This window comes from Sorex araneus, chromosome X (genome assembly GCF_027595985.1).
Source record: "Sorex araneus isolate mSorAra2 chromosome X, mSorAra2.pri, whole genome shotgun sequence".
Taxonomy (NCBI): domain Eukaryota; kingdom Metazoa; phylum Chordata; class Mammalia; order Eulipotyphla; family Soricidae; genus Sorex; species Sorex araneus.
In genome coordinates, this window is record NC_073313.1 from 204,896,951 (window position 1) to 204,914,519 (window position 17,569).

Sequence of the window (17,569 nt, forward strand, 5' to 3'; positions counted from 1 at the left end):
GGAACTCGTGGGTATCATGCTGAGTCAGAAGAGAGGTCAAATCAGAATGATTACTCTGGTGTGGAATATAAAGAAACGTATCACTGTATCACTGTCATCCCGTTGCTCATCGATTTGCTCGAGTGGGCACAGTATCGCCTCCATTGTGAGACTCGTTGTTACTGTTTTGGGCATATCTTAATACGCCATGGGAAGCTTGCCAGACTCTGCCGTGCAGGTGGGATACTCTTGGTAGCTTGCCCGGCTCTCCGAGAGGGGCGAAGGAATCAAACCCGGGTCGGCCGTGTGCAAGGCGAACGCCCTACACACTGCACTAGTTGGTCCATGGTTAACAGAAGCTGAGAGTCAGGCTATAAACCTGAGTCAGGCAGAGGGGGTCGGGGCCTGAAGGAGACGACTTTGAGGAATTGGTGGAGGGAGGGGCACTGGTACTCTGGTAGGTGTGGTTTTGGACCTCTGTATACCTGCAATTATTATGAATGGTATTGTAAATCACAGTACCTAATTTTTTTTTTAATTTTAATAAAAAGAAACTTAAAAAATGTATATGTGTGTATGGATTAAGAAAAAAGTCTCGAGGGACTGGAGCCATAGCACAGCAGGTAGGGCATTTGCCTTGCACGCAGCTAATCCAGCTTTTATTCCCAGCATCCTTTTTTTTTTTTTGGGGTCACACCTGGTGATGCACAGGGGTTACTCCTGGCTCTGCACCCAGGAATTACCCCTGGCCGTGCTCAGGGGACCATATGGGATGCTGGGATTCGAACCCGGGTCGGCCGCGTGCAAGGCAAACACCCTACCCGCTGTGCTATCTCTCCAGCTCCTATTCCCAGCATCCTATATGGTCCTCCGAGCATTGCCAGGAGTTATTCCTGAGTGCAGAGCCAGGAGTAACCCCTGTGCATTGGCGGGTATGACCCAAAAAGAAAAAAAAAAATCTTGAGAAAGAGAAGCAAATATAGATGCCTAAGATTTGTTTTATTAATTATTCATCCATTAGAAGGTATGTTAAAGCAGATAGCCACAGAAGTATCTCAAATTCATTAAATATTTTATCTTAAGATTGTGAGATTTCAAATACATTCTGTAGATTTAGTAGAAACTAGTATGATCTAGCATGTTTAGCAAGATAGGTTTTTGTTTAGGTCACTATAATTGAGAACTGTGAACTATAACATTTGTAGGGTTTTTTTTAATATATACATTGATATTGGTGTGTCTGTGTCCCCTAGGAAGTGGAATCAAATTCTCCTGCAGCACTGGCAGGTCTTCGACCTCATAGTGATTATATCATCGGAGCAGATACTGTCATGAATGAGGTAATGTGTTACTAATGAAATGTAAAAATTTCTCTTTATGTTCTTTGTGACTTTGTATACTGCATACTTTGTATTTAGGGTTGAAATTTCTGTCTGTGCTGATCAGAGATAATTTATGCCCTGAGGTCTTTATCAGTGAGATGCCTACAATGGGAGTGTCTTACCAGGGAACTGTGACGACAAACACATGGTGTGATCATGGATAGATATGGTGTGTGCTATACAGAAAGCTGTCACATACTACAAGACTACATTTTCATGTGGTCATTACGTTGTTTTTTTTTCCCCTTTTTGCTTTTTTATGTGATAAAATTATCCCTGATATAATAGTTTCTTTTCCTTGTCTTTTATCTAGTGAAAAAATACATTGCTAATCAAAAATGAGAGAAAAAAATGGGGTCCCTGAGTATCCCATTTTTAATAATGGAAATAATGCCAAATATGTAGAATCTGTGTGTAGAAGAGTTTTACTAAAATTGCTGACAGGAGGACCAGAGTGGTAGTACAAATGTCTTACCTCGGTATTCCAGATGGTCCCCTGAGCACTGCCAGGAGTGAGAGATTCCATTGTGCCAGACCCAAAAATCCAACAAAATAAAAATTAAAAATAAAATGGCTAACTAGAGACAGTTCAGGGGCTAAGGCCCTTCCTTGCTTGCAGGTTCGATCCCCACCACCGCATATGGACCCCTGAGACCTGCCAGCAGATCCAGCAGTAAGCCCTGAGCACCACCGGGTGTGACCCAAAAATATAAGAAAAACAGAAATTTTAAATTGCTGACTAGGTCTTTGGAATAAAGCTTTATACATATAGAAGGTTCATTCGTACTGAGTTAAACCTTGGTTGGAGAATTGATTTTGAGAATTTTATTTTTTTAAGGCTAGAGGCAGGGCCGAGAATCTGTACAGCTGGTTCTTGAATAGCCTGTAGTTAGCTTTGTTAGAACAGTGATAAGGGAAAAGATCCCGGCCAGTAGTGAACGAAACAACGTTATTTGTTGAGAACCTGGTTTTGTTTGTTGTCTCACTTACTGAAGTTAAGCAATATAAATATATTTTTGTCCTGTGATATTTTTATAGTCTGAAGATCTGTTCAGCCTCATTGAAACCCATGAAGCAAAACCATTGAAACTTTATGTGTATAATACAGACACTGATAACTGTCGAGAAGTGATCATTACACCAAATTCTGCATGGGGTGGAGAAGGCAGGTAAGATCGTTTTTTTAGATTGTCAGGGCTGCTTACAACTTACCAGTCAGATGTATTTTGAACATTTGTTGTTCTGATTTTAAAACAATTCACTGGCTTATTGGAAGACTTCACTAGAGAAATGAAGAACTTAAAAGTTGAATGAGGGGTTGGAACGATAGCACAGCAGGTAGGGCGTTTGCCTTGCATGTGGCCGACCCAGATTTGATTCCCAGCATCCTATATGGTCCCCTGAGCACTGCCAGGAGTAATTCCTGAGTGTAGAGCCAGGAGTAACCCCTGTGCATCGCCAGGTGTGACCCAAAAAGCAAAAAAAAAAAAAAAAAAAGTTTAATGAAATCATTAATTTTCTGTAAAGCACAGATTGAAGGGGCATGGTAGATATATTGTACGGTTGACCCTTAGGGGCATGCAAGGAAGGAAACTGATCCCAGTGCACTTGAAACACTTGAAACTCTGCAAATAACTTTTGACTCACCAAAAACCTGCAGCTTATTCTTGACCATAATTCTAACTGATAACACAAACAACTAATCAGCACATATTTTGTATGTTGTTTGTATTATGTAGTGTAATACATACAAAAAAGTAAGCTACATAAAAGAAAATCCTAAGGAGGAGAAAATAATTTATGGTACTGTCTCTTACTTATTATTTAAAGGTTCATGTATAAATCAACCCATGCAGTTCAGACACATTGTTCATGAGTCAACTCATGAACAATACTGGTGTCACTATACTGGTGTAGGCGTTAGGACCCTTTCTGTTACTTTAATGAAATAGTTGTCAGTTTTATTTTTCCTGTTTTATTCCCCAAGAGTAGGGTAACTCTGTTTAGCTTCTGGTGAATTTTCTTGGTACTTTGCAGAAAGTGTTGACTTTCAGAAATAGGTTATGTGAACCAAAGTTAGGCAAAGTACAGAATTACAGCAACCACAGAAAGGCAACTATACTTTGTAAAATCAGTTTTCCATAACTGTGAATCTAGTCTGCTCTCTAATTTCAAAAAGCCAAGGTCTTTTGGTCTTTGAACTATTACTTAAACTATATGGATTTTATAAATTATTATTTAAGTCTTAGCAGAGCCAGAGAGATAGTACAATCAGTAAGTGACTGACCCGGGTTTGATCCCTGGTACCACATACAGTCCCCTGAGCCTACCAGGGTTAATCCCTGAGAGCAGTCAGGAGTAAATCCTGAGCACCACCGGGTATGGCCCCAAAACAAAAATCAGTAAATGTCTTAATTGAGTTACTGTGCAGATGTTATAAAGAAACCTAGGGTTTGAAAATTAACAATTTTCTGTAAAGTGGAGCTAGTTGATGCAGGAAAGGTGTTTATTTCTTCACAGTATCTTTCCCATACGTGAGATTTTATCCCTCAAAATATTTTGACAGAAGAATACTAAATTTGTTGTAATTTGAGAAAAAGTGAAAAGCAGTATAATCTTAAAAATATAGGTTTTATTTTTGTCCTTTGCCCAGGTTTATGAACTCAGAAATCTATTTTATAATAGAAAAATACACTCTAGAGGCCAGAGTGATAGTACAATACGTAGGGCTCTTCTTGACTTACAAGTTTTTCTTTTACAGCCGACCCAGGTTTGATTCCTATCAATCCATTGGTCCCCCAAGCACCTCCAGGAGTGATCCCTGGGTGCAGAGCCAGGACTAAACTCTGAGTACTGCTGGGTGTGGCCCCATAAACAAAAAAAGTGAAAGAAAGAAGAAAAGTACACTCCTGGTTCTAGACAAATAGCGCAGGGGTTTAAACTTTTCCTTTCTCACTGCCACCATTGGCTCCATCCCTGGCACCGTGTTCCTCCCTGACACCTCTCATGTGTAGCCCCAAAACATAGAAAAAAAAGAAAAAAACACCCACAATAGTGATTGTTGAGCATGGAATAAAAATGCAAGGAAGAATTTGTATTGATGGTGAAATCTAATAGCAAAAGAACATTTCTAGGGGCTGGAGCAATAGCATAGCGGATAGGGCATTTGCCTTGCACGCGGCCGACCCGGATTCGATTCCCAGCATCCCATATGGCCCCCTGGGCACCGCCAGGAGTAATTCCTGAGTGCAAAGCCAGGAGTAACCCCTGTGCATCGCCAGGTATGACCCAAAAAGCAAAAAAAAAAAAAAAAAAAAACATTTCTAGTTTCTTAATTACATAATCTGAATACAACTATGCCCTGATTCTTGGCGCCCTTTCCTCAGATTCAGAGGAATCATTCTCTTCAGCAGAGATTTTTCTTTTGGATGTGATTTCGTATCATTGCTTTAGATAGTCATACTAAATGAGTCTGCCTCTGGTTTTTAATCCTTCCTTAGAAACCTCCCATATTTCTTTCATTACTACTTTTTTTTTTCCCTTTCTTTTTTGGACTGTCATATTTACAAAGGATCTCTTATTCCCTCAAGTATTTTCTTGCCAACACCGTTGTTTTGATGAATAAGCATTTTGTGTCAAAAATGTAACTACCTCTGAAATGCTATTATTGGTCAATGTAAACTATTTAATCGGGCTGGAGTGATAACACAGCGGGTAGGGTGTTTGCCTTGCATGCGGCCTACCCTGGTTCGATTCCCAGCATCCCATATGGTCCCCCGTGCACCGCCAGGAGTCATTTCTGAGTGCATGAGCCAGAAGTAATCCCTGTGCATCTCCTGGTGTGACCCAAATCTCTAAGATGGACTTAGGTAGGAATTGCAGTGTTGATGGTACAGAAAGTGAGAGAAGAAGGAATAAAGTGATTCTTTAATGTGAAACAGTATTGTGGAATCAGATTTAGATAAGGCAGAGCTGGTTGGCCTGACTAGCTGCTTTTCCAGCTGTAGGTGGACGTAATATCATGCCAGTAACAGCTCCTTCAGCAGAGGAAAAACACAAATGACTACAAGGCTTTAAAAGGACCTAGTAGTAGCACTATAGCACTGTCGTCCCACTGTTCATCGATTTGCTCAAGTGGGCACCAGTAAGGTCTCCATTGTGAGACTTGTTGTTACTGTTTGGCATATCAAATACGCCATGGGTAGCTTGCCAGGCTCTGCTGTGTGGGCGGGATACTCTCAGTAACTTGCCAGGCTCTTCGAGAGGGACGGAGAAATTGAACCCGGGTCGGCCGTGTGCAAGGCAAACACCCTACCCACTGTGCTATCGTTCCAGTTCAGGATCTAGTAATGTAGTAATTAATTTTTGGTATCTAGTAATTTAATAATCTAGTATCTAATAAGTATCTAGAGTATCTAGATAAGGTACTTATTAGGTACCAATAAGTATCTAGAAATAAAAGCAGTAAGGATGGAAACATAAGTTGAAGCTTAACCGTAAAGGCTCTGTGGTCAGAAATGTAGGTATATTTTGGGCAGCGGAACTGCTGTGTTATTGATGGGTAACTGAACAGTTCTCAACAGTAGAAACTAACAATCACTGTCATATAAGTAGACATAAATGTATTGTTATATAGTCACTCAAAATTAAAGAAACAGCCAAAGAAGCAGAATGGAAAAGGAGAGGACTCAGAGTAACTAGAGATTTAAGGAGGAGGGATTAATTTAGCAAGTTCATCAATATTTTACTGAAGGGATGAAGTTGGTTTTGGTTTGGTCATTTCTATGATTTGTGATTGAGGATTAGAGATGTAGAGAGGTCAGAGACCCGATATTGATCATGAGCCTCTACTCGGTTTGGGTGGTCTGAGTCTCCTGTTGGCAGTCCCACCAGCGCAGCACAGTGGCAGAGAGAAAGAAATGGTAGAAGGCCAACAGAGTGCAACAGGGGCTGGAGCAGTAGCACAGTGGGTAGGGCATTTGCCTTGCACGTGGCTGACCTGGGTTCAATTCCCAGCATCCCATATGGTCCCCCGAGCACCACCCGGAATAATTCCTGAGTGCAGAGCCAGGAGTAACACCTGTGCATTGCTGGATGTGACCCAAAAAGAAAAAAAAACCAACAGACTGCAACCTACTGTGATCATGTCTCACTAGGAAAACAAACTAGGAGTCTAGTTTATATATACATGACTGATTTGCATCAGCTTCCGAGATAGAACCATGGCGTCTACAAATGACACCATCAGATGGAAGTGCTTGGAGCTCTTCAACCAAAAGGCTGTATTTCATTCATTCAACCAGTAATTGCTAATTGCCATATGCCAGGAACTGTTAATGCAGTAAACAGAACAAGCCCTCTCCTCTTAATGACCTTACTGTGGTACTGTGGGGACAGAAAATAAATATGCAGTGTATTGGGTAGTGATAAATAATTATGCAGTGAGGCTGGAGCAATAGCACAGTGGTAGGGCGTTTGCCTTGCACTCGGCTGACATGGGTTCAATTCCCAGCATAGCATTTGGTCCCCTGAGCACCACCAGCAGTAATTCCTGAGTGCAGAGCCAGGAGTAACCCCTGTGCATCGCCAGGTGTGACCCAAAAAGAAAAAAAATTAGTATGTTGGGTAGTAATACATGCTTGAAAAAGGTAAGGAAAGGAATTATCCGTGATACAGGAAGGGTGCTACTTCGTATAGGTTGGTCAGGAAAGATCTCTGTTAAGAGAATACTATTTAAATAATACTATTTAAAAGAAATTTGTATTTATATTTTAAATCTCAAAGAAATGTGTGTTATGACTGATAATGACTTTAAGAAAAATAATGTTTTCGTAGCCTAGGATGTGGCATTGGATATGGATATTTGCATCGAATACCTACTCGCCCATTCGAAGAAGGAAAGAAAATTTCTCTTCCAGGACAAATGACCAGTACACCTGTTACTCCTCTTAAAGATGGGTTTACAGAGGTAAGAGAACTTTGTTTTCCACGTTGTATCATACAGTTCGCACCAGAAGAAGTCAGATGTTGATATGTGTGGTAGGGCAAATGGTGAGTTAATTGTTGATTGTGGTGAATCTGAGACTTCTCTACACTCTGCTGATGGAGGTTCAGTATATGAGTATAAATTTCAGGGAAAAACATGAAACTTGGAATGCAAATTTGAGCATCGTCATGATACAAAGAAAGGGTAATTAAATTTAACCCAAAGAGCATTGAAAAAATTGTGGCAGAATTGGGTCTGAAGAATCCAGAGAACTGAAGCTGAAATTTTAAAATCCTTGGTAATTAGATGAATGGGCAAAGGAGGGGGTCCAGCTAGAGAAGACCCCATTTCTAGAAGAAGGGCATAGTCAGTAATGAACATTACTTTAAGAAAGATTAAATATAAAGCATGTCTTTGACTCAAGCTGTTTCAGAGAGGTGGCAGTGTGCAGATGTTACAGAAGGTACAGAATTACAGAGTATGCTGAATAATGGTAGGTGATCAGGTGATGGTAGCTAATGCTTACTATTTCAAGGGATGACTGGAGAGGAAAGAAAGCTGGGAACTGTTGCAGGAACACGGAGAGACTGGGAGTGACCGGCTGGCACCATGTATACTGTGCATAGTCCTTACCAAGTGCAGGAATTAGTGGTCTGAAGTCAGAAGTGCCCTATCACAGTTTGACAATATATTATCGAAATTACATCTGTAGGAAAAGTTCTTTGAAATAAATTTGAGTAATTGATTTTCTTTTTTTTTTTTTTTTTTTGAAGGTCCAGCTCTCCTCAGTTAATCCTCCATCTTTGTCAACCCCAGGAACTACAGAAATTGAGCAGACTCTGTCTGGACTCTCTATCAGCTCCACCCCCCCAGCTGTCAGTAATGTTCTCAGTACAGGTATACAGAACAAAATTTAATTTTTTTTTTTTTGCTTTTTGGGTCACACCCGGCAATGCACAGGGGTCATTCCTGGCTCATGCACTCAGGAATTACCCCTGGCGGTGCTCAGGGGACCATATGGGATGCTGGGATTCGAACCCGGGTCGGCCGCGTGCAAGGCAAACGCCCTACCCACTGTGCTATTGCTCCAGCCCCACAGAACAAAATTTTGCTTCGTTAAACATGATATTCGTTTCTATCTCAGGCTACATACAGAATTTAATCACTTTTCCTTGAAAACTTTAAATGAGTTCTGTCACAAAGCTAATACTGATCACCAAGTGCATACACACATGGCCAGCATTGATCTCTTACTAACATGTTTTAAACTCTAGGCTTCTCTTGGGTTATACAAATTATACCTTTAAGTTCTTTTTGTCTATTTACTCAACAAATATTTGTGCATCCCCTGACTTGTGGGCACTGGGGATATAAGGTCTTATAAAAGAGCAAGGTGCTTTTTTTTCTTATATAGACTCTTGCCCAGTATACATGCATTTTTTTCTCATTTTCTTTGTTCCTTGTCTATCCTAAATGTATGCTCTTTTTTATTCTTTTTCATTTGAATTTTACTCCACAATTTACCTAATATAATTCATATACTATGCAATATACCCATTGTGTCTTCTTCGTATAGTTGCAGAGGTGTGTATTTGTAATCACTTCAGTCACTTGTAATTGATTGAACTTCAACATTTCATTCCCCCAAAAGTGACCTGTATCCATTTTTAGTGCTTCCTACAGCAAGGCAGTTACAACTTTCTCTTCATATTGTTTTACTTAATCCAGACATTTAATATGTGTGGTCTTCAGTAACTGACTTGTTTTACTTAAAATGATTTTCCAGGGTTCAGCCCTTTTTATGATACTATGATTTTTTTTCTTTTTAATCTCAGCATATGACCTCTACTACAGAATAGACTTAGTGAAAGTGAATTGGATTATTTCCCAGGACAACAGCGCACTTTTGTTTCTGAATAACTCCTAGCCATTCCTCTTCCAAATAAGGGTATTCCATAGCCCTGTCACAGCTCTTCTGATTTTGAGGAGATGGCATCTCTCTTTAAGTCTCTTTTTATTGTTTAGTTTTCTTGTCACAAAACAGTAATTCATATTTTGTCAAATGAAAATGTGGACTGAGATCCCTGATCTTATTAATTGCATTGCAGATAAATATTTTTATATTAAAGACTTAATTATTTAATATTCCTTATTAAAGAAATAAAGCAGTTATTGCTCAAAAGTATTAGAAATCAACATTTTCACTTTGAGTAAATCATAAAAAACAGATATGAGAAACAACATTTTGTATTTAGATTTCTTTTTGTTTGCCTGGAATTGAGCCCAGGTGCACATACATGTAACACATGTCTGAACTCTGCCACTGAGACGCATTCTCCCTCAGCCTCTGTGTGTGTTGTACATCTGCAGTTTTAATTGTATTGTTCCAAAGTACTCCGGTTTTACAAACTTCAGGATATTTTTGGAGGATCAGAGAAACTACTCAGTGGTCATGGCCACCTGTGTTGACCTGAATTCAAACCTTGGCACCATATAGCCACCCCTTCCCCCTCACCCCGCCCCCTGTGCAGACCCAGAGTTGCCCTGCCACCCACACCCCCAACCCTCAGAGAAGCTGATGAAAGCAAAAACTTTCCCAGGCGCATATACCTAACATGGTGTTCAACTTCAGGAGCTTCACAGTGCCCATTTCTAAATTTCTGAAACCATTTTTTAACGGGCCCTGCTTAAATCAGGGCTAAAATCATCCAGTGACCCTAACTCAGGTTAGATCATTTGGAGCGCCTCCTGCCTTGGTCTGAGCTCTGCTAACCTGTGTAAAAGCTCTGCGTGTGTAAAAGGCCGTGTAGCTTGAGGCGCGATGACAGCCAGTGAGACAGCCAGAAAATGGGACTGCTCCCAGCCCTGCCTGTGGGGACAGTGGGGTGCTGAAGACTCTTCTGATCTCCTCACTGTGGGCCAGCAAGTTCGATGGCGTTTAAAGACGGTGCTTTTATTTCAGGTGTACCAACAGTTCCATTGTTGTCACAAGTAAACCAGTCCCTTGCGTCTGTGCCACCAATGAACCCAGCTACTGCATTACCAGGTAATTGGCAGAAAGTCTAGAGATGTGTGTAAAAGTAGCCTTATTAATGCTCTGCATCTTTAAAAAAAAAAAGTGACTCATACCTGTGTACTGGTTGCTTTTGTCTTTTCATTTCATTTTATCTCTGCAGTAACTTGGTGATAGATGGTAAAGAAGGGGCGACAAGGTTTTAGCCATCCACTCGCTAGCTGCTGGACTTTAGGCTGCTTACCCCAGCCAGCTCCCCGACCCTCCAGCCCATGCCAGAGTAGCATGGGGCAGGGCCAGGCGTCCAGTCCACTCCATTCCCCAGAACCTCCTCGCTAGGACTCTCTGGTAGCTCTGTGTATGAACAGACGTATCCTGGGAGAGAACACCCCTGATTTATAGGATTTTCAGTAGCTCTGACATTAAGATAGATTTTTTTATGTCTCTTACTGAGACATAAAGAGACCCAGTCCCTTTATCCAGTAGCATAGATCAAATACTGTTTCCCTGATCAAATATACTTGCATTGTGAGAGCCACTGGCTATATGCCTGGCGTTTCCTTTATAAGACACTGAGTCCTTCATGTTTGTTCTACTCACGGGCCCGGGGAAAAGGGGGAGTATGGTACGATGGGGCCTGGGTAATTTGGGTGAAAGGGGTACACGGGAATTCTTCACCCGTTTTAGCAGCTGACTGGAATGATTTCAGAACTCGGGAGAGCCGGTGAGACTGTAGACCACAGCCACCATAGGAGAGAACTCAGCTGTTTTTCCAGACACTGGGCCCGATCACTCCTGCTTCCTGGTGTTCAGCACTTTAACCACCCGCTGTGCCCTTGAATCACTTATGTATAGAAAGATGCTTCCGTCCAGTCGGCCGAGCTGTTGGTCTTGTACATTAATGAAACTGGCTTCTGTGCAGGAGGTGGACCCGGGTTCCCTCACTCTGCCGTGGGTGGGCGGTTGTTCGGGAACAAGGACTGGCTTCCTCTCCCTGGTGCAGTGACATGCCTCCTGTTGTCTCCCTTCTCCTCAGGTCTGATCCCTTTCCCAGCAGGACTGCCTAACCTGCCAGCCCTCCCCAACCTCAACCTCCCCACACCACACGTCATGCCAGGTGTCAGCTTACCAGACCTTCGGAACCCGGGTATGTTGCCGATCTTACACTTCTAAGGGCTCTGACCAATAAAGCTTGACCCAGGACAGCCAGTCCTCTACTTCAGTTTCTCATAGAAAGGGTAAATCAGTTTGACAAGGGCTTGTGGTTCTCCTCTTGCTGGCCCCCCTGTTCTTCCTGTTTCTTCTCCCTGCTCCCCAACAGCTGAGATTAAAGACCAGTGGGGCTGCATCGGTGCTCCTGAACACCACTGTGCAGCTAACAGGCCACTGCAGGGAGGCAAGTGGACTCCATGTGGTGTTTCTCACCGTGGGGACCACTGCCACCAGGGAAGTAGTGAGACGTGTTTCTGTGGACCAGCCCAGAAACCCAGCCTTGAAACATCAGCCTTGCTTAGTGGGCCAGGGTAGTTATTTAATCACGATTCTTCATTAACAAATGTTCGTATGATCAAAGTTCATTTTAGCAGCAAGTAGCATAGCAGCTATTGCAGGGGTTTGCTCTCAGATTCTCTGCTGGTGAGAAGGAAGCGCCAGAGTGATGCGCTGGCCGTCTCTAGCTAATGTGCTTCCAGACTGCCTTTGACTTGGAGATGGCCCGTGTCCCAGCTGAGGGGGTGCAGTGAGTGACTTTCTGTCCCTGCCACGCACTGTGCCTTTTCTGCCTGGAGATCCACACCATCCCCAGGTCTTGATTCCTCGCCCTCAGTAACCTGTTTACTTCTCACGAGGGTTTCCGAAAGCAAAGGGAGGACTAGGAAGCCCAAAGGGGCCTCTGCTGTGCTAGGCCTCCCTTGTCCTTCCCCTGGACCCTGAGCTCTTGGCTTCTTCCACTTCCCGAAGTCACAGACCCTCAGAGCTCGGAGGGTCTCACCAGGAGAGCAGTACTGCTTGACACCAGTTACCCAGCCTGCTCTCCCAAAGCCATGCTCTCCTGCCTTCTGCATTTTCAAGCCCCCCACATGCACTCACCAGCTGCAGACAGTTCCCCCTCCAGCCCCAGGCTGGCGTCAGGCTGAGCTCCTCTGGCCCTTTCCGAGGAGGCAGCCCTGTGTCTGCTCTTCTGGGTGAGGTGCAGGGGAGCTGGTGTCATATACCCCCCCTCCCCCCCGTCCCCCAGCTCCCAGCCAGGAATCCCAGACCCAGCCAGCCTTGCAGTTTGTCTTCTCGCCTCAGCTTCAGTTTCTTTAATGAAATGCAAAGGAAGAAAAGTCACAGGAGGACTGCTGTCCTTTTGGTGTTGGGAGGATGTGTGACCTCTGCCGTTTTTGTCCTAGGTTTGCCACCTCTTCCTTCCTTGCCACCCCGAAACCTGCCCGGCATTGCACCTCTCCCCATGCCGTCTGAGTTCCTCCCGTCATTCCCTCTGGTTCCAGAGGTCTCTTCTGCAGCCGCCCCGGGGGAGCTGCTGTCCTCCCTGCCCCCCGCCAGCAGCGCACCCACTGACCCTGTCACCACCATCGCGGCAAAGGCAGACGCTGCCCCCACACTCCCTGTGGATGTGACGCCCCCCATGCCCAAGGCCCCCGCCACTGTGGAGGACAGAGCCAGCGAGTCGGCCCCAGCCAGTGAGAAGCCCGTGTCTGATGCGGCGACGGATGCGAATGCCTCGGAGTCCCCTTCACTTTGAAGCAGTGCGTGCCTGCCCGTGGAGCGCGTCTGGAAATGCAAACCACCATTAATTTCATACTAGTCTGTACTGTATCTGTAGGCGTCCTGTAAATAATCCGGAGGGGAAAACTAAATGAGAGGACGAGGACGTGGGCTTCTATCCTTCCCAGTCAGGGTGGGGCTGGCAGGCCGGGGAGGGAAAGGTCAGAAAGTGCTTGTATTTTAAAACAACCAAAAAAAAAAAAAGTCTGTAAGGGTGACTTGCTGCCAGGTTTCCACTGCCATTCTCGGGGTGTGCGTCTTTGGGGAAGGGGGGGACAGGGCTCTCGCAAGGCTCCCTGTCCCCGTGCTGCTCCTTCTGTAAGAAAAAGAGATGTTTTATGCCTAGTACCCACATGCAACGTTTCTTGTATTTTGTAAACCCATTTGCAAAGAATGCAAACCGCCCGAGTGGACCGGGAAGGGAAAAAGAGATTTTACTTTCAGTCTCTGTGAATCACATCTCTATTAAGGTTTACACAAAAATCCAGATGAAGATGTTTGTTAAAGTTACACCATGTGCCCTCTTAATCGAACATCTTTTTATTCAGCCTGTTCACAGATCCTTGTTGGGAGCTTCCAAAACTACTCAGACAACGTTTTGTAACTGCTGCTGTTGCTTTACACGACCACCATAAAATGGCATTCCAAAAAATAAACAAATAAAGGTGATGTCGCACACTTTTCAACCAGAAGGTGGCACTTTATGGCTACTTAGAGCCCTGCCAGGAAAGCATCCATACAGCAATAAATTCCAGTGATTTTCCTTTTCTTCTCGTGGTCCCTTGCCGTCACAACTCCTGATCATCACTTGCTCCTCACTATGTCACACATCTTAAATGTCATTTTCATGTCTTCTGTTTGTTTGCTTCCTCCTAAGTTTTCTAAGAACTGGTAAGTGAAGTGGAATTGATTTATTGAATGAAATTAAATGTATATTATGTTCATTTTTAAAAAAAAAGACAAAGGAGATTCACTGGTTATTGATGGGATCCTGGTACAGCAGCCTGGTTCACGCTTGGCAATGACTGAGAGCTCCAGGCCCAATCAGAGCACTGCACTGTGTGCAGTATAAATATGTCTCGAATATTTCTCTTAATGAACATTTTTTTTTAAGGAGCTTATGCTCTCTAGGGCATATAGTCACAGGCATATTTAGATACAGTTTTTTGCTTTCGAGGACAGGCAGTGTCGAGCATGTCATTAATCTCTAAATGATGATCAGATTAAAAATATATATATATATATATATATATATGTATACGAGAGCAGATACTTCAGTGGGAAATGGTCATTCCTAAGTTCCTGACTCTTATTGGAGACACAGCTCTTGGGGAAAGGTGACGGTGCTGGTCCCGTCGTGACAGGGGTGTCCCCGTGAGTCAAGGGGGTGCTGAGCCCCACAGAGGGGCTGACCACTCACAGACTTGGCCCTGGTGGGCTCACTGGATCTCTCAGAGCCTCTACTTCCTTCCAAAAAGAAATCTTAGCACTTGAGTCCCTGTGGCATCAGGATTCAATCTGTGGACAGGACCCGACCTCCCCCCCCTCCACCCCCACCAATCTCACCCCAGCACCCCACCCACCCCGTCCCTCTGAGACTAACAGGACTCCATGGCCAGCCAGAGAGTTGAGAATCACGGGAAGTCAAGACTGACCTTGGCGCCCCTCTCTGTGGCTCAGCAGTGCCCACATTCGTGCAGAGAAGGAGGAGGGGCACACAGGAGACCTGGGCTTGACCCCCAGCACTGAAGGAAAAGGAGAAAGAAAACAAGATGCTGGAGCGAGGGTTGGCAGGGGCCTCGGTTGGGGGCTGGATCGGTCACTGCGAGTAGTGAAACTACAATGACTTGGGAGTTGGTTTCTCTCCCCTGTCGGGGTATTGGAGGTGTCAGACCGAGACAGGTCTCTCAGCCCCGCCTTGTTCTTGGGTATGGTTTCCATTTCTAAGGGGAGGTTGTCGACCAGATGGAGCTGGAACCCCGACTCTGCCCTCCTCCTCCCAGCCAGAAGAGAAAGGCGCGCCTGCCTCTCTCTCAGGGCACGATGCAGAGCATGTTGGCTCGCATCCTTTCGGCCAGGTGCAGAAGTGGCTGCCTCTGGCTGCAGCAGAGAAAGGGAGGCTGTCCTACCACGTGTCCAGCTGACACAGGCCAGAAGGGGAGTTAGTGGGGCCCAGGACTCATCTGGGCTGGGCTGCACCAGAGAGGAAGGGTGCTCTGGCCGCAGTGCCAGGACTCCTAAAAACTGCCGCAAACTCCTCAGCAGCAGGCCAGGGACCACTGAAGCCTGGGAAAATTGTGATTGGAGAGTGACAAGTGCTAAGACTGCACAAAGATTAGAATCCGAGGGTCAGGAATTTAGAGCTTTGTCTTAAAAGCAGGAGCCACCAAATGCTTCCCATGGGGGCTGGCTCAGATCTGCATGTGAGAAATCCCACCTTGGAGCGTGTTCCCCCACTTCCCACCCACCCCCAACCCCCGCACTTCCCTGGCAACCCTCCAGGGCAGCCAACTCCAAAATGAGAGCAAAGCAGAGGAAAGGAAAGAGCTTGAAAGGAGATTCAGGGAACAGACTAGAGGGAGGTGGTAGGCGTCAGCCGAGGCCTCATGGAGACACTTTGATGTCTTGACCGTTCCCTTTTTTTTTTTTCTTTTTGGGTCACACCCGGCGATGCACAGGGGTTACTCCTGGCTTTGCACTCAGGAATTACTCCTGGCGGTGCTCAGGGGACCATATGGGATGCTGGGATTCAAACCCGGGTCGGCCGTGTGCAAGGCAAACGCCCTACCTGCTGTGCTATCGCTCCAGCCCCTCCCTTTGAGTTCTGTCCTCTTTTGTGCTTATTTCATTACTTACTTATGCTTAGTTCATGACTCCTTACCCTGAATTTGAAAATTGAAATAAAATCGACCTTCCTCCCTTGTGCGCCAGCATTCAAATCTGGCTCTGCCTTGGCCCGCGGGGGAGGCTTCCTCGCCCTGCAGAGGGCGCCACTGACTCCCTTAGGATCCCCTCAGTTAGATGTGGATTCCCGGCAGACCTGGGACTTTGAAAATCTTCCCTGCAGATGAGAGCACTCAACACTGGCTCTGCCTCTTGCGCAAGCTCTTCTCTTGGGCTCCCGTGAGCAGCAGAGAGCCTCGGGCTTGGACCTGCCTCCCCTGACTGGCACCACAGAAAGGTCATTTCCTTTTGCCACTTAGCCATGTGCTCAAGGTACAAGAGGGATCCTTGATTTCCAGTCCTTTTGCATTAGAACTAGAAAGAGCAATTCCCAGAATTGCCACCAGTCCTTTCTTTTACAAGCCACATGGGGTCCTGAGCAGGGTAGGAATGAGTAGTCAGTCGAGAATATCGGGGTCACAGCCAGTGGCAGGGCAGGTGGGGCTGGACCCAGACTGGTGTCCCCTGGGCTCCCCTGCTGACATCTTTGCTGCAGATGGCTGGGGGCAGAATTTCCACCCAACTGAGGGCAGCTGCGGGCCGAGAAGGACGGGAAAGTTCACCTCTCCAGGGAGTTACAGGAACCATGGTGCCCTCTGACCATTTGTCATCCACTCAAAATCTGAGAGAACATTCCATTCTCTGCTGGGTATAAACAGACCCCAGCATTTTGATGTTAGCAGAGTTAACACAAACTGGCAAACAGCAGGTGTCTTACCCTACACCTTTGGGTAATAGGAATGTTACACGGTCTAGAGGAACACAGGCCTGGCGTGTAAGGTCATGAGTACAATCCCCAGGACTGTCATATGTGCCACACACGATCCCGGCAGCCCTGCTTTCTTTGATTCTCAGGGCTGCGAGCAATTTTCTGTTGCACCAGAACCAAGTATGTGTGAGCACCACCGAAGGATGCGACCCCCAGTGAGCACCACAGCTAAAAAACTGTGATAACCGTGGCCAGAAAGAGTGAGCACTGCAGCTGGGATGCACGTGCCTCGACTCCCCAAAATAAAACTGAAAAGAGAGCCAGCATGCAACTGAAAGAGCCAGCCTTGGTGAGCATGGCAGCCAAGGGTGCTGGCGAGCATCACCACCTGAGGGGTGAGCCCTGCAAGCACCACAGCTGAATGGGGTGGCCACGGCTCCCTCGCTTATCACAGCAGCAGCAAGGGGAGGTTGGGTGGGGTGGGGAGGCAGGGTTACTATAGCAGCTCCACATGCTCTCTGCTTGGAACATAGCCCAGCCGTCAGGGTGCTTGCCTTGCATGGGTGGACCACACATGTTCACACCTGTCCTGGTCCCCAAGCCCCCCCCCCCCCCCCGCCAGCCCCCGGAGAAATCCCTGAATACCACCAAAAGACAAAAAGAATGAAAAAAGATAAAACTCTCTTCTTGTGAGCTGGATAAGGAGTGAAGGTGCCAGAGCGAACTCTCCTGGGACAATCTGCCCTGTGGAAGGAGAGCAAAGTGCCTTCCCCCATGCCCCTCCCCCC

The 17,569-nt window shown here is 45.5% G+C and overlaps 1 protein-coding gene across 1 annotated transcript in view; it reads left to right on the forward strand.

The window, feature by feature from the left end:
- GORASP2 (golgi reassembly stacking protein 2) overlaps positions 1-13,897 on the forward strand; it is a 38,024-nt gene extending 24,127 nt beyond the window's left edge. Inside the window, exons 4-10 of the mRNA XM_055122719.1 lie at positions 1,233-1,319; positions 2,400-2,530; positions 7,197-7,329; positions 8,121-8,244; positions 10,310-10,393; positions 11,397-11,507; positions 12,754-13,897. Of these exons, the coding sequence (XP_054978694.1) occupies positions 1,233-1,319; positions 2,400-2,530; positions 7,197-7,329; positions 8,121-8,244; positions 10,310-10,393; positions 11,397-11,507; positions 12,754-13,106 (1,023 nt within the window). The 3' untranslated portion in view covers positions 13,107-13,897. The remainder of the gene's footprint in view (positions 1-1,232; positions 1,320-2,399; positions 2,531-7,196; positions 7,330-8,120; positions 8,245-10,309; positions 10,394-11,396; positions 11,508-12,753) is intronic.
- The last annotated feature ends 3,672 nt before the right edge of the window (positions 13,898-17,569 follow it).